The sequence below is a fragment of the Pholis gunnellus genome (genome assembly GCF_910591455.1).
Source record: "Pholis gunnellus genome assembly, chromosome: 14".
NCBI lineage: Eukaryota > Metazoa > Chordata > Actinopteri > Perciformes > Pholidae > Pholis > Pholis gunnellus.
The window spans coordinates 4,243,751-4,263,876 of NC_136541.1; the positions used below are offsets into that span (position 1 = coordinate 4,243,751).

A 20,126-nucleotide genomic window follows, 5' to 3' on the forward strand; every position below is an offset into this window, starting at 1 on the left:
TTGGTGTATATTACCAACAAAATGTCCAAAGACTTAAACACAAGAAGACAGTTGATTATTTTTTTTATTAATTCTCTACATAAATATACATTCACATCAGAAGCATAGTTAAATCCTTCACATTGTGACAGGCCATGCCCGGCCTGAGTTACATGTGAAGCTTAGTGCAAGAAAGTGGGCATGAGGAAGTCACGCAGATACGATTACAGCCTGTCCAGGTAGCACATGTCAATCTGTTGAATCACACAATATTTGTTAAGTCACACTGGTGTCCTCAGGGTTTGATATCTGAGTCGGTGCTTTTCTCGGCTTTGCTCTGAGGCTTCACCATCCTCTCCAGGGCAGCGTAGCTCTGCACCGCGCGGTCGTACACGGAGTCTCCGGTCGACTTCACGATGGCCGCAGCCCGCTCCGGGTAGTAGAGGGAGGCGCTCACGGTCATCAGGCCCGCCGGGTAGATGAGCCTTTTCGCCCGGGAGCCTCTGGCAAGAAACAGCCCCAGGATACCGGTGAAGCCGATTACTCCTGCCCGGGGATAGAAGTCCTTCGGCGGGTTCTTCAAGTAGGCGTAGGTGTCATTCCCAAACTTGACAGCACTTTGAACTTTGGGTTTAATTTGGTCATAGGTGCCCCGACACCAGCCCGTGTATGGCTCCGTTAACTTCCTGATGGTGGCGACTCTCTGCTCCAGCTGACCCGCTTCAGGAGGCTCCTCGTACGGAGACTTCTGCGGAGGAGGAGCGCTGTACAGAGTCAGCTCGTCCCGGAGCAGAGGAGCGGGAGTCTCTGTCTCTCCGTCACCGGCAGGAGTAGCAGCGAACACGGGGCTCAGCAACAAACTCGCAGCACCCGGCATGGCGCTACCTGTCACCTTCAACATGATCCCTGCGGGCCCATGCATTCACTACGGTGTCTGAGGAGGGACATTACTGGTGGCTATAATTACTCGAAGCGATAATCACGTCGCCTTTCTGTTCGCGTCTGACAAACGCTTGGAAAGCACAAACATCAACGAGAATAATGTCTTTGGAAAGGTTTTATATATACGGGTTGTTCACCATAATTACATATGTGGTTTAAAATGTTTTTTCCATTATTTATGTTATTTAATAGGCAGTTACTGGTGGAAAATGTAGGCACTTGTTTTACTGTGAGGTTCTTTAATTCAGCATTTACTTTTTATGCCACTTTACTACTACTACTTTGCAGATTAACCTTTTCAAATACCAAACATGATCTTCCATAAATAAACGTTACCTTGTTATAGATAAAACTGCTTATTAAATACAGTGTACAACATACCTAACATAACTCAAACCAAAGTCGATATTAAAATGCTGCTAGACGTTAATGCATCAGTTAACTTCGACACTTGCAAGTTTTGCAGTAATAGACCTACTTGCTCTTTTTCTACACATACTTTTCAACGTTATTTTACTATAACGTTTTACTTAAATGGTGTTTTAATTCATTCACGGTTTGTTTATTTTGTTATTAATGAATTACGAAATGTGTTTTAGTTTATTTGACTATTATTTTTCCCAGAGTATTACCGGTCTTACACTTACTATACTTTTAATAACATCGCTGTGACTGTTTTATTCATTTATTCATTCCAGTTTTCATTTATTCATTTTCTTCGAGGGTTTCCTTAACCGTCACTATGACGTCACTGGTTGCCACGGATCTAACGTCAACAGCAACAGTCCAAACATTCATTAATGTAGCAGCAGCTAGGCTACATATTCAGGCTAGCGCAAATTTATGTTTATCCAATAGTTTTCCCCGTTTATACCGATTTCCGTTTCAAAGGAGTTGTATAGTTGTTCCTGTTTGGGGGATATAGATATATATATATTTAAAAACGGTAAAAGTAGATTAGTTCTATTCTGAATGGAGTGTCTTGGAGTATCATCCGCTCAGCACCTGCAGGCTCTCTCTACCTTGTTATCAACTCAGCAGCATGATGATGGTGGTGAAGACTGTAAAGTAAGATATTGTACAATCTGATTTTGATTGTTCATTTATTACAGCAGCCATAATGCTATAGTAAATGATAATACTGTACACATGTCTCAAATATATGAAGAGTCTGTAAAAGAAGATGCACAAAGTAACTTTAGTGCTTTTAACTGCATTGTCGTGAGTGAAGATTGAATGACTGGATGCCATTAGTGTTTATTTGAGTGTCTATTTCTTATATGATTATCTTTAAGAGATTTTTTATTCCATCTTCTGTCATCTTGCTAAACAAATTACTTTAAGATAAAGCGTTAACGGCTGCCGTTTTTCAATGTCTATTAAAGATATGTCTTATTGTTTTTACGTCTTATATTCTAACCCATGGCAGAGGAGGTTTTTAAGTGTATGTCTGTGAAGCAAAAGACAAATTTCCATGCGAGAGGCCTAAACTCTCTGTTGGTTTACAATAACTTGAGTTAACCTCAACAGAATGTGACTGCTTGTGCAGGACTGGGTCCTGGACACATCGGCCCCTCACCCAAAAGAGACAAAGAAGGTAATGCTTTGTATTTCTCGTGCAAAATAACTTCTAAAAAAAACAACTCCTCAGACAGCTCCTCAGACAGCTAAGTAACTCAGATGGCTTGATGAAATGTACAAACAGAACTTGTGTGTTGCTGTTCATTTAGTGTCAACTGTCTATGAGAAGAAGAACAGCAAAGATATATGGAGCGCGGAGGAGGTGGCTGAGGGCTCCCAGTATGATGATCTTGCTGACCAGAGGCCACAACCTGAGTAAGACTACAGGGCAGAAAGAGACGCACACCAAAGGGTTCACTGATGTTTAAAGGGGGAAACACGGGAAAGCAGACGCATCCTCTTCTTTCTCACTGAGAATTCATCTTCCCTCATCCTCACTTCTTGGGTTTATTTAAGCCTTAAAACCAGAAAAGCCAAACTGTCCCATGTAAAGTTTTAACTCACAACTTTCTACTCATGAAACTTTATTTATTTATTGCTTCCCTGGGTTACCCTTGTGCTACACACCAATTATAGAAGTGAAAAGCATGGCTGATTAAGAGACAGTGGGCCCGGACATACAAAAGGCTGCGTCACCTCTCCTATAAGAGCAAGACACACAGACTTCATAGTTGTTTAGCTTCTCTTCGTAGTTGATTTGTGTCCCTTCTCATGATCATTGTCTCCATGTGGTCATTTTGTGTCTCTTTGCAGTTGTTTTGCATCTCTTTGTAGTTGCTTGGTGTCTCTTTGTGGTTGTTTTGGTGACTTTATGGTCTTTTTGTGTCTCTTTTTAGTCAATTCATGTTTCTTTGTTGTAATTTTGAATCTCTTTGTAGTTATGTTGTGTCTCCATGTGGTCATTTTCCCCATTGTCACAGTCATTTTTTGTCTCTTTGTTGTCTTTTTGTGTCTCTTCCTGGTTGCTACGTGTCTCTTTGAGTGACATTTTGGAGGTGAAGGCCAGGGGTAGGGGCCCTCACACTTTGGGCCTCTGAGCCGGTAGACCCGTTCAGTCATCCATCCTGAAAGGGAGAACAAAACTGTCTTAATTATTTATCACTATTACACCTCAGCTGAGACTTTAAGCCATGCTTATTTCTGCATGTTGTTGTTCTCTATTGATTCAGTCCAGTGTGATGTGAAATGACTTTAAAGTTTATAACCTTTGTGTTCAGGTATGAAATAATCCTGAAGCAGAGTGTGGGGACAGAGGATCTGTTCTTGGGCTTGAACAGAAAGGACCCATCCTCCATGTGTTGTGAAGCCATGCTGGTAATTTATCCATATCTACCGCCACGGGATTTTTGTATTGAAATACATGTACTTGTTTTGATATACTGAAAAAAACCCAACAGCAAGAGACACACAATCAGGATGCTCCCAGTGCCAAGTCTGGCCTGGTTTTGGAGAATAGATTTTAAGAACTAGATCATTTCAGGCTCAACAAAGCCAGTAAACATTTTGAAACTATTTATGGACAGTATAAAAACTGTGAAGGAGCAAACAGTTCAACTGTTAAGTTGCACAGATAAGGCAGAGTAAGTGTAACTGTTTAGAAAATCAGATCAGAGTTAAATAAAGAATATTAAAAATCTTTATTTTTTCACCAGAATCCAGGAAATAATGATCTATTACAGCTTTAGCTAGTTTATTAGAACTTGTATATTAACAATGTAATGCTGGTGAGATGTCTGTATCCTCTTTGAATGAAAGTAAAGATTGAACATGTGCGCAGTGTACAATATTAAAGATGCTGACTTGTTCCCTCTCTTAGGTGAAAATCAAACTACCAGACACGGAAGCAACAGATGTAGTCCTGGATGTAAAAGAAAAGTTCCTTGATCTACGGACGCCAAAATAGTAAGGCGTGCTTTGAAAATGTTTTCTTTCATTTTAATCCCCTCAAGACGGAGCAGCCTCAGCTCAGACCAAAAGCTCCCATTTCCAGACATTTCCTTTTAGTCAGAGGTTCACGTCATGATCTGAGCTTCGATTTGCTGTTTTCCCGCCGCTCTTAACATCCTCCTCCCTCAGATACACACTCTCTCCCTTATGCTCTCGCTCTGGTCTCTTGACCTGTCTGCTCCCCTCTCTTCAGTAAACTGGGTCTTCATCTCCCACATCCGACCCACAGCCACGGGGGAAAGGCTCAGTTCTTCAGTGAGAGGGGGGAACTGGAGGTGACTCTGCTCACCAAACGCCCCATGGATTTCATCAACATGCAATGAGAAACACTGACTACAGCCAACGACTATTTAAAAGACACGGAGTAGTTGTTTCTACATGTCTTGTCTGATTCCATGAGTATTACAATTTTCTAATAAACATTTGTCTAATTATGTGTTTGTTTTCATCATTTCAGGATGAATGCCTTTATTATGGATGATTATACAATAAGTTGCGATTGCAAAACACAATTAAGGGGAAAAACACATTAAAATATAGGTTAATTAAAATAGTTTCAAGTCGTTACACAATACTCACACGGCCATGTGTGTGTGTGTGTGTGTATGTTGTTGGTGACTTTTAATTGTTCCTTTTCTTTGGGAAGATGCCCACCTCGTTTGGCTCTCAGACTACTGTCGCCTCATTAACTTTGGCTGAAAGTTGGAATGCATTTGGGCACAGAAGAGCGTCTGTGGATTTTGTGTCCCATCTCTTTCATTATTGTCACACTAGGAAGGGATTATTTCAGGGCCTGTAAAGACAGCGCAAGTTAAATTTGATTTTAAATTGCTTTATTCGCTGCCTCAATGGTTTGGGGTGAGCTTGTTTCACAAACATTCACAAATATAAATAAAACATAATCTAAAGATGAAAAGACAGGAGCAGGAAAAAGTTTAGAAACAAGAATTCATGCCAGTGAACAATCCATAGTTGACCATTACCTTTTAGAAATATTACAGTGACCAATACTATGTCAACATACATATGGGCTCGTAAGAATTGTATTGAGATAAACTTGGAAAATGACTGAACGAATTGTTTATGTTACGTCCATCTTTTTATTGTTTCGTGCCAGCAGCAACTTAACATTTGAGGAAGTGGACTTGTAACTGAAACATTACTAATTAAAAACCTAAGATCAGCAGGTAAGTGGGACCAAATAAATGAAATCTTCACATCCAGAAAAACAATTAAGGTCCCGTGTATCAGTGAAGCTGCTCATTGCACAAAGGAAAAACTGCACATCTTGCAAGTCTTGATGTTAAAGTGCAATGGTGATCTAAATACAAGTTCTCAAGTACTGTACTTAAGTATTACTTAATATTTTCAGGCATTTTACTTTAGTATCACTACTTTAGGTCAATTTATGCTTCTCACTACATTGCAGAGTGAGATATTGCACTTTGCTTGTGACTATTTAAGAGCTCCTTTTTAAAATGAAATGCAGTTTACATATATAATTATCAATGAGCCAATGATATAATAGTATTACACTCTATATTGTGAGTATTTCTTTTACTTTTGATAGGCCACTTTAACTACAATTTGTTGTGAATACTTTTGTTATTTTTTAAAAATCTGCAATGCGTGACTTTTAAACTGTGATATTGCTTCTTTTGCATAAGACAATTATTTGAATATTTCTTCTACCACTGTTAAAGTGTGAATTGTAAGGTAGGATATTTAAAAATAAGAAGGAGCATCCCTGGAGGAGCCGTGCCACACCTCCCAGCGCCGTTACCGCAGCAGCGGCGACGGTGGTGGTGTGATCACGTGACGCCTGCATTTCCGACACAACAATACAACATTGGTCTGCATTCACGCTCCCACTCTTTCCCCCCCTCCCTCTCGGTATGGCGGACGGCGAGAGGTCCCCGTTACTATCGGATCTGGGAGATGGTGGTCTTGGCAGCGGTAACGGCGGGGTGTCTCCCGGTGCAGCGCCCTACGGTGTGCCCATCAAACCACAGAGTGAGTATCCATGGTGCCCTCTCTCCTCCAGCCTCAATTAGCCTAGCTAACGTTAGCGGCTAAAGTTAGCGTTAGGTGCCAACTAGACAACCTAGCAACCGTTACATGTTAGCTTTTGGTAGCGTTAGCTAGCTAGCTAGCTCTACTGAGCACCGGCAAAACCACGCGCTAAGCTTTAGGTTTGCAGCTCAGTAATATCATCACAAAAAATATATGCAATTCACGTTTCCTGACGCACATTTCTGCATTTATTTTAAGAGCTGTACGGTGGCCACTGTGCTAGCAAACTAGATAACTGTACCGCTTAGCTAGCTAGCTAGCATCTGAGAAACACCTGATTTGATTGACACACGAGACAGCCAATACGGAGGCTGGTGAGGGATGCTGCGACCAATGACAGCTCACGTTGGGAGGGACTGTCGGTAAATACGGTAATGGAAGATGTATGGCTCCTAATTGTGTTTGCTTTCATAAACTGTTGTGTTCAGTCTGCTTGCTAACAATGTAGATCAGTTGCATCTGGTTTGTAGATTAAACTGTCTCATCTACTACCTCATTCCTTAACAGATTTCTGTCCCTCACTAATACTAGACTCTTATTTGTTGAAACTAACCCGAATCAGCATTCCAAGAATGTTTTTCTTACAAAGCTCCTTTCAGTCCACCTCGAGACTAAATCTTATTAACTTGTTAATCGCAATGTAAGAGGTTACTTGTCACGGGAATTTAGGCCTTTTTTTTTTCTCAGTCCGTTGCACAACTCCTGTAATTGTGTTCCCTCAACAATCCCTTCATTTGTTACTGGTCGCACTACTTTCGTATTCACCATTTTCTCCCTTCCTTGCCTCCGTCCCTCACCAGGCTTCCCTCCGTTCCCCAGCCCGACTCAGCCCTCGGTGCTCCTGGGGGAGGACCCGCCGCCCTATTCCCCTCTCACCTCCCCGGAGAGTGGCAGTGCGCCTGTTATCAGCTGCAGGGTGTGTCAGAGCCTGATCTCCGTGGAGGGAAAGATCCACCAGCATGTGGTGAAGTGCGGGGTTTGCAATGAAGCCACGGTATGTTATCAAAGTAACGCACACAAAGCTTTGTCACATCACACAAACTAGGCCTACAAAAGACAAATGAATTATTAACTTTCATAAAAAAAATGGATCAAAGACACCTTGAAAAATACACATTGTATCCATGAAGAATAACAAAATTCAACTTAGTTATTGTACACACACTTAAGAGTGGGGCACTTATGCTTGAGAGGTACTTCTTGGCCAGATTACAGCGACTGTGCATTAGCATGTTCATTGTGTTTCATTCACATACCCTACAGCGGTAGAGCGAAGCAGACACACTGTCCTCGTCTAAAACAACACAACTCTCTCAAGCAGACGGGTCTTCCAGCTTTGGCGTTATCTCATATGGGATCAGTTTATCTCCCATCTCTACGGTTCTGTATGCAGCTGAAAGACACATACTGTGCATGCACAAATACATGACCAGTATTTTAAAGGGTTGTTTCACACAAATTACAAACTTCTCGTGGTGTCTACCCACACAGGAGATTTGGTTTTATTTAACTCAGCCTTTGAGATATGTGTCTCTTAAGATTTCTGCCTCCATCCCGGTACAATGGAGGTGAATGTCATTTTGTTTTTGGGACTCAAAGCACTGAAAATTCATCAGTTTCCAGAATCTGCTTCCTCATTACTCTGGATAATCCACAGAGCTCACAGTGAGGTCACTAATAGTCCCTATAATCCGTCTGGAAATGGTTTTTGGTCAAAAGTTGTTTTTAGAAAGCATTTTTTTGTTGCTATTTGGTTGAACTAACCCTTAAATGTGCTGGCTATAGTTTTTACGCATCATAAAAAACCTTTATAAATGAGATAGGCTGTCTTTATAAGTTTCCACTCTGAACAATGCCAACCAAAAACCAGCCGACATCAACTGGGTCAGCCTCAGTATCCAGATCCAAGGACTCCTTAACAGTGGGAGTTGATTTATTTAGTCTGGTGAGGTGAGTGCGCTGTCATTTTAATTTATATGTGCACCAAACAATCCCAGTGAGACATGCTGTAGGTCTTCTTCCAGATGTTAGCTACAGGTCTGTGACGTGAACTCGGTGTCGACAAATCTCAGGATACACAGCATGAATATTTAACGCTTGTACGAATTCCAAAGCAAAGCGTCGGTCTTCTGATCTCTCAGGCCCGTTTGATGTTGTGAAGTCTCGTCAGTGTTGTGTGATGCTACGCTCTACAAATATTCTGTAAGCTCCTCGCGAGTCAATCAAGTAGACGAGACTCGGGCTGAAAGTACATGTAAGTGTTTGACTTATTAATGCCGGTGGTCACAATGAACCACCGAGACTCAGAGAAAAAGCCGCTACTTCAGCAACACGGACAGCGCCATGGATATATGTATTTATTTTAATCAAAGCACAGAGAGACACTTCTGAAAACAAGCTGTCTGGTGGAGTCACAAGCATTGTCGACTAATTTGCACTCATTCAGTCAGAACTCTCCTACTGCCTTTACATTCATACCACTTGTTTGCCATCATGTTTTTGTCCCCTGATCTGGCAGTCTGAAGTCTAAAATGTTTGACCAAGGCTGAGTAAAATGCAGATGGAAAGATGTTATCCAAATGTTGCTAATCCCAAGCACCAACAACACCAAACGCAGTCGATAGAGCCCACCTGTCCTCTTGATAAAGGTCCCATTGTTGTTTTTATTGTAACTACACCGGTATCACAGTTCATTTGACAGCGATATAGTTATGTATCTGGTTATTTGTTGCATCAGATACACTGTTTTTTTTTAACCTTCGTGGTCTATGAAAACAACAAAAAAATCAAGTTTAGATCATCACTTTGGGGAAAAAGGCCTCTCAGAGAAATGCATCTAAACGATTGGGCCATTAGGAGAGTTGAGCTGAAGATAAAACGCGCTAAATGAGCTCCTCTGTTGTGCGTCAGCGGCAATGCAGATCGGTGTACAGATGGAAGTTGAAATGTGAAATGTGTCCAGATGTACCGACTGGCAAAATGAGCAATTCACAGACGGAGGGAACATATGTACATGTGCAGAAGGAGATCGTCGGACACGACCTCCAGAGAACACGCAGACGAGGTTGCATTCGGACTGAAATTGGTTTCATCGTCGGCATCACAGATGGAAGTTGCATCGTACAGAATCTTGTTAAGACGCCAGTATTGGCTCCAATCCAAAGATATTTGTATAAGAATGTGGGCAGCAGGCAAAGCATAGGTTTGATCTACAGGCTCTGTGCTGGTGTTAATGGGGCTCTCTTTCTGTTTGTGTGTCAGTCTTCTGTTGTTAATTAGCCCGATGAACGAGCCATGTAGCTTTTAATTTAACAAATGGCGTGAGAAAACAATCAGAAGTTAACAATTGTACATTTCACTGCCACAGATTTCTGTGTCTTCCATCGCTGTTAATGTGGTAATATTCACGAGGCAGAACGTCTCTTTTCTCTTCCAGCCGCTCAGCCGTAGCGACGCGGGGACACGCTGATCGAGCAGAAGCAACGATCATTATAAATCGAGACGTCGGATCCAAACATTCATAAAGAACATCGTACAATTTATAGGTTGTGGGAAATATCACTCTCCAGCAGCTGTACGTTATTTTGTTTGAATTAATAAATTTTTGTTTTAAAATGGGCAGAATAACAGAAACAGCTGTCCGTATAATGTTCTACATTTCAGCAGCAGCCTCCAGAATGACATTACAAGCTCCATGAAGGTGGGATTTATTGCAGGACTGTTGTATTAGACTGGGCTAAAAGTAATTTAAATGTTGACAGTGACAAATCTCTGTATCACAGTCATTTTAATAAGTAAAGGTGACAGAAATTTGACAATCCCCCGTGTAATGACTACATGTAATATCAGCTTTTCTCTCCCTATCATTACCCCCCCCCCCTCTCCCTCCCTACCTCCAGTGCAGATACAACCTCCCCTCCCACAGCTGTTGTAAGTGATATTGATGACGGAGCAGGACGCTCATAGTACTCAATCTGATCTGGTTAGTCAGAGTGTAATGACGCAGGGGAGAGAACCATCAGCAGGACATTCTGTTGGGTCCAGAGGAAGGCGTGTTAATGGTGTAGCCGTGAGTGTTTGTAGTTCTCTGGGTGAGCTCAAACTGTGTGCTGGACAGCTGATTTTGGCCTCGCGAGATGACACAAAGTAGGCTGCACCAACAAGACCCGGTCGTAAAAATAGTATATTATGCGACCAATGTGAATACTAAATACTGTAGAGCGTACAGCAACACAAACCTTCTAATATACTGTAGAAGCCGACTGTACACGACCAAATCTTATCACATGAAAGTCACACTTTTGATGCCTTTTTCTATATTTTCCCCGATATCGATGTTACGGCGCATCGCTAGATACACCTGTTGATTTGCAGAAAGTCCCAGAAGAAATATACCAATAAATGTCATCGCTCCAGACTAACTGTTTACTGGTTTCACTGGTGTGATTACATTCACGTTTACTGGAATAGGATATAGAGGCATCCAGACTCTTTCACAGAGCCTTTTTGGTGGCGCAACAATACATTTTAAGCGTTTCCTGCAAAGAATGAGCACTCGATGCTTGATGCGTTAGTTCAAGTCTTAAATCACCTATTTAATATTACTATAATAATAATAATATGATGACTCTGTTCAGTCGTTTCAACAGCAACGAGCAGCTCCTGAACCGATAAGGTTGACGGAGCGCCACTGGCATCATGATGTATCATGAAAACTGTCCCTTGATTCCGTGCCCGCAACTGCAGTACAGCAACTTCCTAATATCTCCCAGAATACCCCTCTCTCTCTCTCTCTCTTTCTCTCTCTCTCCCTCTCCCTCAAGTAGCATTGGTTAATTCTCAGCCGTCAAGAATAATTGGCTTGTTATCTACTCCCTTTCTAATTCCTGGTTCTCCTGTCTTCTTATCTCCTCCTCCTGCGCGCCTGCACGTCTCCCTCTGCAGCCCATTAAGAACGCCCCAGCAGGGAAGAAGTACGTTCGCTGCCCCTGCAACTGTCTGCTCATCTGCAAAGTCACCTCCCAGAGGATCGCCTGTCCCCGGCCATATTGGTGAGAGATTCTTTTCCAAGTGTGCGTGAACAGTGTGTGTGTCTGTCTCTGTGTATGTGTGTGTGTGTGTGTGTGTGTGTGAGAGAGAGAAGTGAAGTGAAGCAGAGGAAACAAGGTGCAGTGGGAGCAGCAGTCCCCTCAATTAAGGCTGTGCTCCTGGCGCAGTTTGCATGCGGTGCTCAGTGAGTCGGATGAGGAAGTAACAGCCTCATTAGAACGTGTTTCACTTCTGCACACTGTCCGTGTTACGTCAGCGTGGGTAGTATACTGTATTCTGTGTGAGGTTGGGCCACATTTAATAGAGCAATGGGGATTGTGTTGAGGTTTAATCTGCACCGTGCAGCTAAATATCACATCATTTATTTAGCATGTAGCTGCTTTAATTATGAGCTACATTCCTGCTACTAACCAAATAATCGCATAGCAAATTCATTTATATATATTATACTATACTATTAGGGAGCAAAATGAGCACATACGTCTTTTTAGAACATTATGGGTGAAAGTAAACTCTTCCGTGAGTTATAATAAATGTTTTTTTATTTTCCAGTCCATAAGGACGTCGGTTGCTAGAAGTTCAAATACAGTTTGGGAAAGAAAAGTTTCAGTCGCCGTCTGTCAGGAAATGAGCAAAACAAAAAGCCATAAAACACTGTTTACAGGCCCAACAGATGTGTTGTAAAACAAACAGAAGGCTGATTTCAGTGTCTGGAAATGAACGGCTTTGGCAGCTCATCTGAACACTGTGCTGCTGCTGCCGTGTGACGCTGGTAAAGAGAGATACCGGTCCTGTTTCTTTTCACGCCCGAGGTAGAAAATGTGCAACACCAATGTTTTTAGCCATCTTTTATTTGGAGGGTTAATTTCCTGCTGCAATGTAAGTCTGTATAATTCTAAACTGTGCATCACAGAATCTGTTGTTATGATGATCTGCAGCACATAATCCATCTGTCAGCTTCAGTGCAGATCATAAGTCTGAGAGCTAATTAGAGTAAAAATTCCTTTTTGTCATAAATGCACAAAGAAATTAGTGTTTTTTTTCAAACCAAATGACATATCTTAAAAAAACAAACATTTTCACTATTTACCCATAAGCCAGTAATCTGCTTTGAAATTATCGCTCATTACGAATCTTTAGGAACAAAGCAGGAATCTTGTTCCCAAAATGAGTTCAGTGTGAACCTTCTTTGAAGATATTGTCTCTGAACTGTGTTTATTGTATCTCAGGTATTCTTTAGATTAAAAGACTCTTTGTTTTCAGAACACAACATCATTTAGCTTTCATAGCCGGCGGGGGATCCTGCATGTTTCACAAAACGTGTGGAAAACCTCAGCCATGACGCTTTCATCCTTTTATCCCAGCTGCTCGTGGGAAGGGGCTGCGTGCTGCGACGACGACGACGACGATGATGAAGTTGCTGTAAATTAGCAGTCGACCTCACTGTCTCGCCTGAACAAAGTAAAAAAAAGAAGTCATTTCTTGCCCCGTGAATCCCTCACAGTAGCTCTACTGTCTCTCAACACGATGTTGTGACGTCCAAACAATATTTCCCAAAGAAAGTGGAGACGTCCGCTGCCGTGATTGGTTGTCCCTCGTCACGCGACGTGACGCTCTGCAGGGTCCCAGAAGTTGAACTATTTTTATCTTTGGGGCGCAGCCGTCGCGCCCTGAAAAATAGTCTCTCTGGGAAAAGGTTGTGAGGATTCCAGCGAGGCCGCTCGTCCTGCATCGCGTGTCTCTGGAGGGTTCACCTCCTCTGACACCGCTTAGCATTCAGACACGTCTCCGTGCTGCTGTCTGATCAGGGATTTTGAGCGACTGCGGTAGTCTGAGGAGGAAGCTGATTAAAGAAAAGCAGTCTTAATGATAATGAGGAGATTGGCTGCTGATGAATCCCCCCCAAAAATGAAACTGTCGTCAGCCTTTCCACACCGACGCCTCGGGCGGTGCTAATTAGCTTGCACTTGCGCTGAGTGATATCTTGAGTAGGTTGTGGTGTGAATGTTCATTTTTTTTTTTTGTTTCTGTCTGCGTCTCTTCTAGTAAGAGGATAATTAATCTGGGTCCAGTTCATCCTGGTCCGGCCAGTCCTGATCCCCAGCCGGCCGGGGCCCGGGTCTCCTGTGGACACTGCAGCAACACCTTCCTGGTACCACACTCACTCAGTCTAAACAGAATAATGTTTATTCATTTCACTTCTGTGGCCTCGATGAAATGCCCCCAGGATTTAGAATCACAACACAGACGCAGTTTAAGCAATAGTTCATGTTTTGCTTTCTTGCTGAGCGTTGGATGAGAAGATTGATTCCACTCTCACGTCTGTCTGTCACATCCACAGCCAGCGGCGGGCTAGCTCAGCTAGCTTTAGGCTTTCAGACAGACATGAGAGTGGTATTGATCGTCTATGAACTATTTCCATAAAGGTCTACTAACTAGCTTTTTTACTTCTATTTCATTTCTTTAAACACAATCTAATTCATTTTCTCTTCCCAACCTCATAGCTTTTGAAGAGATGTATCAAACTACCATCATTTTCTAAGCATAGGTTTATAGTTTGTTTTTTGATGATGAAATTATTGTTCTCAAATGATCAAGAATTCCATAAAACGTGTATTGATTGCTCTGATCAGCCTCTGGCGAGCAGTAGGAATTGCAACATCAGAACAATGTGTCAAGTCTCTGGCACAGGTCCCTCTGCGGCCTCTTCAGATGATGTATATCTCAAACACAATCGCATCCTCTACATGGAGCCAAGATCCGTTAACAGCATTTATCAAGAGGTGATGCATTACTATGTACAGTAGCTGAATAATAACACTGCTCTTGGCGTTTGCTTGTTTGGCTTTGGAGTGAAGCTTTTAGCGTTGGCCCGCTGAAATATCTGGTGACACTTCCCGGAGGCCTGTGAGGTATTTGTTGTGAAATGTACTGTAGCGCAGCCACAACAGTGAATTACTGAAAAGCCCCCAAAACATCTTTGCACCAGGCCAAGTAAATGTTGAGTTATTGGTGCAGATCAATAACCCCATCAACTCTGTGCTGATATATATTTATATATATATATATATATATATATATATATATATATATATATTGGGGCCATTTTGTGCTGAAGGGGGGAGAGGAATTTTAACTCACTGCTCTTTAACAATGTGTGCGACAGGTAAAGATGGTGTGGATATATACGACCAAAGAGAGGAGGGCGGGAAGAATGGAGTTTGACGTCGGACGGATGATTGAGGGTGTTTAGCATTCAGGCGGACCTTTGCTGTCTGCTTAAAGACGGGGAGGCTGAAAGAAAATACTAATCTGTGCCCTGGGTGGCGGCGCTGTGATCCTTTAGTCACAGATCTACTGATAATGTTCTCTGTGCTTCCAATACAGAGTGTTTTCTTCTTCAAAACAAGACGAATGCACTGCATGCACAATGTATTCTGCCCTGCAGGCTTTACAAATGTATAAACCCGCCCAACGTTAGGGAGGAATAAACGCAATGTCTTCTGATTGTGAACGTAAGCCAGAGTATAAACACCGGTATGTAATGTCCTGCTCGTACTGGTTTTACCGTCGTTATGACTTCCATGTCAAATGTGCGTGTTGGTTTGTGGCTGCAGCTGAAGGTGACCTGTCTTTGTCTTTGTGATTTCAGTGGACAGAGTTCACAGACCGGACGCTGGCCCGGTGCCCACACTGCAGGAAAGTGTAAGTAGCTGCAAGCGATTCATCCATCACATCCCTTCACTCCCCACTGAGCGTCTACATTGTAGATTTACACCCTGAGGCAACCCGCTGAACCTTTAACTCGGTTTCACCGAGTCACTCGGTGAGCGAGCAGGTCGTGGCTTCAGGGTCAGCAGCAGCAGCAGCAGAGAGCTCACGTGTCTCAGGACATCATGGGGTCTCTGATCCGTGGGATTTAGCTCCACTTGTGTTTGGTACCTCAGGAGTTTCCTTTGACTTTGCTGCAAACCACATTCCTGTATTCTACATTCTGCGTAAGCTTCTTAACACGGTGAGCAAAGTTCACCGGACTTTAGGAGCTGGAATCAGCCGGCATGTGATGCGTATCAAAAATGTATTTCAAGTATAGCAAATCTGTGATATTTATGCCATAATGGTTTCGGGTTGTCCGTCTGTCCGTTCCATTGTTGTGAACATCTTAGGAACAAACACCTGGAGGGAATTTCTTCAAATTTAGCAAAAAGTTGTAATCAAGGAAGAACTGATTAGAATTTGGTGGTCAAAAGTCCTTGGTACTCAATAATTTATCTGCTAATTATGAAAAATTCAGACAAATGTCTAATATGATGAAGTGAAGGCATTTTGGACATCGATAAAAGGCATACAACCGCGGGGTGGTAGTTCTAGTTGTGTTTGACTGGTTACGTCTAGAGTTATGAACAGAACTGTGTCGATAAAACTTAAAAGTACACCGAGGAGTAACGGAAGCAGCCTCCGGGCGTGTTCCTGCAGCCTGTCAGACACACAGAGCAGCAGGTTTTCAAATATATTTGGACATGGGGAAACACAGGTGAAATATTGCAATTAGTGTTGTCTGAATTCTTTCTGGCTGCTCCAGCTGCAGCGTTCTGGTGTCGTTCATGCTGACTCACTCACCGGGGACTCAAATAGCACGGAGCCATCTTTATTAATAACGCCTGTGCTCCTACTGCGACAGCTCAAAGTCCCTGCTGTGAAAAATACTCGTACTTACAGGGTCATATCGTTGTGTTGTATTTGATTTAATTTCCTAATCAAATGAATCCCCCTCCTCTCCTCTGTCGGCCCTGCAGCTCCTCCATTGGCCAGAGGTATCCCCGAAGGCGGAGCTTGTGGTGTTTTCTACTCTGCTTGCTATTCAGCATCTCCACCGCCGGGCTGATGGTGAGTGGACGCCGCACTGACATGAGGGAGAGCTCTTTTAACCATAAGCTTTATTATGAGATAATCAATAAGTGGCCTGTAGGAATTAAGGAAAATAATAACTATTGTCTCATCTTTTTCAAATCTATCCTCCGTCTTTGTTATTTAAAATATGCAAATCTTACAATGGCAGATAAAACAAAGGCAGTAGGAAAAAGCCGTCCGATTACAATCTCTCATCTGTAAGTTTAACACGGACGGTGTGCAGCTGTAAGTTGTTCTTGTTCAAAAATGGATAAAACAAGAGTGCAACTGTAGAACTATCTCCTGATCATAGATCACAACTGATCAGCAGAGAACATAACCCGCTTACATAGAGGGGACGACACGGTGGCTGCATTCTGCTTTAGAGACAGCAGAGGGTGCAAGACGAGCATGAAACGGCCTCACAGTACATTTAACACAGGAGGCAGATGTGCCTGTCAGCATGGAGAGCACTTAGCGATGTGCACACAATGAGAACGCTGTATTGACAGCATTGTGTAATGCTGGTGTCGTGGCAGTAAACGCCACACCATGAGTTTTTATTCTAAGTATGGCGCAGGAGCACAAGTTTTGACAGTTTTAATCTCCGAGCTGCGTCAGTAAACTTTTATCGGCAACAAGTAACGGATCGAACTTCGCTTCACAGCGTTTAATTAGAGGAATACCGGAGCAACGGTTTTAAAGTACATCAAGGTAGTTAAGAAGATCCATCGCCGTAACAGCTGTGAGCTTCTGTGGCTGCGATGTGTTCCCAACTCGGCAACATGAGCTAATAGCTGCCATTTAAAATGTTAAGGCCCCCGAGAGCAGCTTGAATCATTAAAACGTCACACATCGTTTACAGGAGGAGAGGGAAGGCATTAACTTAAGGCTGCGCTCTGCGTTACTTTTTAAGGATTTTTGATGTTTTTCTCAGCCTGCATGAGCTGGTTTGATTACCTCATGGTTCGATACGGCTGCCGGTCGCGCTCTCTTTAAATAACGATGAAGAGAATATGCAGTGCACACAAACGCGTACCTGTAAAGTACACAAAACCTCGTCCCGGGCTTAAACATGCTTACTGGTTTATTCTAGATAGCGTTAACTGTGTATCATCTATTAGTGTCAAAATGTTATTCATTAGAGCAATTCTATGATATTCCCGATAGCACTTCAACAATTAATATATATATAGATGAATAAAATGCCTCCGAAATAATGTTCCCTAATTCTACTTCCACTTGTTCTCCCCATATTAGCTTGACTCCAGTGTTGTGACTTTGAAACAGGAATTCATATTTCCATATTCTCAGAAAATCCCTGTGGGTTCTCTCAAAGTCACTTTTACCATCCTCATTAAATAATGTTCTCCCAAGCAGCTGCACACTCAATACTTGATGGTGAAGATATTTTCTCTCTTACACACACACACAAACACACACACACACACACACACACACACACACACACACACACACACACACACACACACACTCTCGAGTATTGAATAAGTCCATGGAAATTAGTGCATTTGCAGCAATTCAGTGGCGCTCCATCAGTCTGGTGCCGGTGGATTGATCACAGACTGTGGATACATAATTGACTTTAGACCGGTTCATCTTTTAACATTAAAAATCTCTGGATTGTTGGATGGAACATAAATGTGTCTCATAATAAATGCAAAGAACATTTTAGCTGTAGCTTTAGCTCCGTGTTTCTTTGTTGCCTGATTGGACTTGTGCTGACCCATAACACACTCGGCCTGTTCTCCACAACGCTTTGTGAGCCGCGTCTGATTCTCCCAATCGTCTGTCTAGGCCGGAACGTGGGCGAAGGCTCAGACCTACCAGGGGATCTACGCCTCGTGGGCCGCGCTGCTGCTCCTGGTTCTCGTCACCTTGGCTCGGGCCTTCTACTGGGCCTGCATGAGGGTCAGCCAGCCCCTCCAGAACTTCACATAGAGCCCCATGCTGCTCCTCTCCTCCCAACCCAACCAGGCAGGAGGAAAGAAAAAAAAAAACACACACACACAGAAAAACCAGATTATTTATTTAAATCCAACTCCAGAAAGAGAAACCTCTCCTTCTGTCCCTCCCCTTTTAGTCAAATATGTTTCTATAACTGGATGGCGGTGGCTGTAGCTGCTATATATCTATCGGTAACTATGATGACGCATATAGCCTAATGTACTGTTCATCTGTTCTAATCTCGTGGCCAGTGTGGGGTTCATTTTAACATCACCGTTCTTCTTCTACCCCCCCCCCCCGTGCTGTTTCTACATTTTGGCTTTCGTCTGTGGCACATCGGTTTAAGCTAAGGGCTTAAACCAAGTCTTGAATATTTGCTCCTGACTTTGTTCCCGGGGGGGGGGGGGGGGGGGGGGGGCGCTCCCTCTTCCAATCCTAATTTGACCATTTGGTTTAGTATTTTAGCATTTTTAAAAAAAATGTTTAAACAGAGAAACGAGTGATTTCTGTGAAAGCGGCGATGAAGTCAGATGAAGCTAACTAATCGATACCAGCAGAGGAAGTGTGGCTGGAGGGACACCAGCCCCCTTTTGTGAAGCAAAAAAGATCAAGTAGGTGTTGAAATGTGTCTGAAAAATGTAATCCAGCAGCACGTGAAGGTAGGCTACCATGTTTTATAAACTCAGTGTTTTCTGCTGAATTATCCCCCTGGGACTGACTTTGATCCAAAGCAGCTTGAAAGCCTTAAAAGGAGTTGTGGTAGAAGGATTCAACACACACACACACACACACACGCATACACGCATAGATGCCGACACACAACAAAAGGAGGGTGCTCTTTTAGAGTTTCAACGGCTCACAAACCAGCTTGTCAAAGGCATCCCAGCCTCCCTCTTCAAAGACGGACCTGCTAACCGATTTTCTCCATATTGGTCCTTTTTTCAGTGAAAAAATAAAAGTGACACGCATGCCACTTTAAAGTTTGATATTTTGTTCTGGTCCCGTAAACCACATCTGTCATCCAAACTGTAGCCGACAGGTTTACTTTTATACAAAGTTTTTTTTTACTGTTTATTTTCCCGTTCTACCTAAATACCAATTTTAATTGCACGTCTCCAATTGACACATCATGAGCAGCAAAATGTGGCACAAGCCTTCCTCCCATTGTTAAGAGGCCGATTTACTTTACTGCATGCGTCTATATAGTTTGACCCGGATTGATTTTTGTGCTGCTTGGCTTCCCGAAACACACCAAAAATATGAAACAAAACACGAAGAGGTATTGGCGGTTACAACATTGATATCTGAGTATAAGATGTGTTTTTGGAATTGCTTTCTGTTGCTGGTTGTAAGCCTTCATGCTCTCAAACCGCACTACATATTTGTCTTGGGAGAGGATGAAGCTGAATCTTAAGGGCCTGTTTGTATGTTTTGCTAGCTGAGGTTGAATCTTTGAAAGCAAAACAACACTGGGCTTAAAAATAAAGCGCTACAGGCTCCAGATAACAACCCCAAAAGCTCGTGCTGTACATGAAAATACATCAAAGCTACTAAATAACAAACTGCAATAGGTGTGAAAGCATCATGTTGCTAAACTGACAGGGTTTTGTATACATTTGGGACAATTCATGGTGAAAATATGTCTAGTTTTTGTCATTGAAGATGGAGGCTGTTACTGAGCTTTCTAGTTGATTGGTCTCCTTTAAGGCCAGTTGGAATACCATGAAAGAGGAAACGCTCTACCGACCACACAGTCA

The 20,126-nt window shown here is 42.7% G+C and overlaps 3 protein-coding genes across 3 annotated transcripts; 2 read left to right on the top strand and 1 right to left on the bottom strand.

The window, feature by feature from the left end:
• Positions 1 to 50: 50 nt before the first annotated feature.
• Positions 51 to 901, bottom strand: LOC306705728 (MICOS complex subunit MIC26-like; the record flags this gene model as incomplete). Its single annotated transcript, XM_079172557.1, has 1 exon — positions 51 to 901. The coding sequence occupies one exon, from the start codon at positions 899 to 901 to the stop codon at positions 275 to 277; it is 627 nt and encodes a 208-aa protein (XP_079028683.1). The 3' UTR covers positions 51 to 274.
• Positions 902 to 1,877: 976 nt separating this feature from the next.
• dnaaf6 (dynein axonemal assembly factor 6) lies at positions 1,878 to 4,727 on the top strand. Its single transcript, XM_079172712.1, has 6 exons — positions 1,878 to 1,989; positions 2,452 to 2,518; positions 2,652 to 2,757; positions 3,660 to 3,756; positions 4,259 to 4,344; positions 4,583 to 4,727. The coding sequence occupies exons 1-6, from the start codon at positions 1,894 to 1,896 to the stop codon at positions 4,710 to 4,712; spliced, it is 582 nt and encodes a 193-aa protein (XP_079028838.1). The 5' UTR covers positions 1,878 to 1,893; the 3' UTR covers positions 4,713 to 4,727.
• A 1,524-nt stretch (positions 4,728 to 6,251) lies between these two features.
• On the top strand, positions 6,252 to 18,416 carry pip4p1a (phosphatidylinositol-4,5-bisphosphate 4-phosphatase 1a). Its single transcript, XM_079173736.1, has 7 exons — positions 6,252 to 6,402; positions 7,263 to 7,456; positions 11,407 to 11,513; positions 13,558 to 13,663; positions 15,164 to 15,216; positions 16,308 to 16,398; positions 18,220 to 18,416. Exons 1-7 carry the CDS (start codon positions 6,285 to 6,287, stop codon positions 18,361 to 18,363), a joined length of 813 nt encoding a protein of 270 aa, XP_079029862.1. The 5' UTR covers positions 6,252 to 6,284; the 3' UTR covers positions 18,364 to 18,416.
• The last annotated feature ends 1,710 nt before the right edge of the window (positions 18,417 to 20,126 follow it).

Coding starts and splice junctions, on each gene's coding strand:
- dnaaf6 (XM_079172712.1), top strand. CDS start 1,894: ATGGAGTGTCTTGGAGTATCATCCGCTCAGCACCTGCAGGCTCTCTCT. Junction 1,990..2,451: donor ATGGTGGTGAAGACTGTAAA/GTAAGATATTGT, acceptor TAACCTCAACAG/AATGTGACTGCTTGTGCAGG. Junction 2,519..2,651: donor ACCCAAAAGAGACAAAGAAG/GTAATGCTTTGT, acceptor CTGTTCATTTAG/TGTCAACTGTCTATGAGAAG.
- pip4p1a (XM_079173736.1), top strand. CDS start 6,285: ATGGCGGACGGCGAGAGGTCCCCGTTACTATCGGATCTGGGAGATGGT. Junction 13,664..15,163: donor ACTGCAGCAACACCTTCCTG/GTACCACACTCA, acceptor TTGTGATTTCAG/TGGACAGAGTTCACAGACCG. Junction 15,217..16,307: donor TGCCCACACTGCAGGAAAGT/GTAAGTAGCTGC, acceptor TCGGCCCTGCAG/CTCCTCCATTGGCCAGAGGT.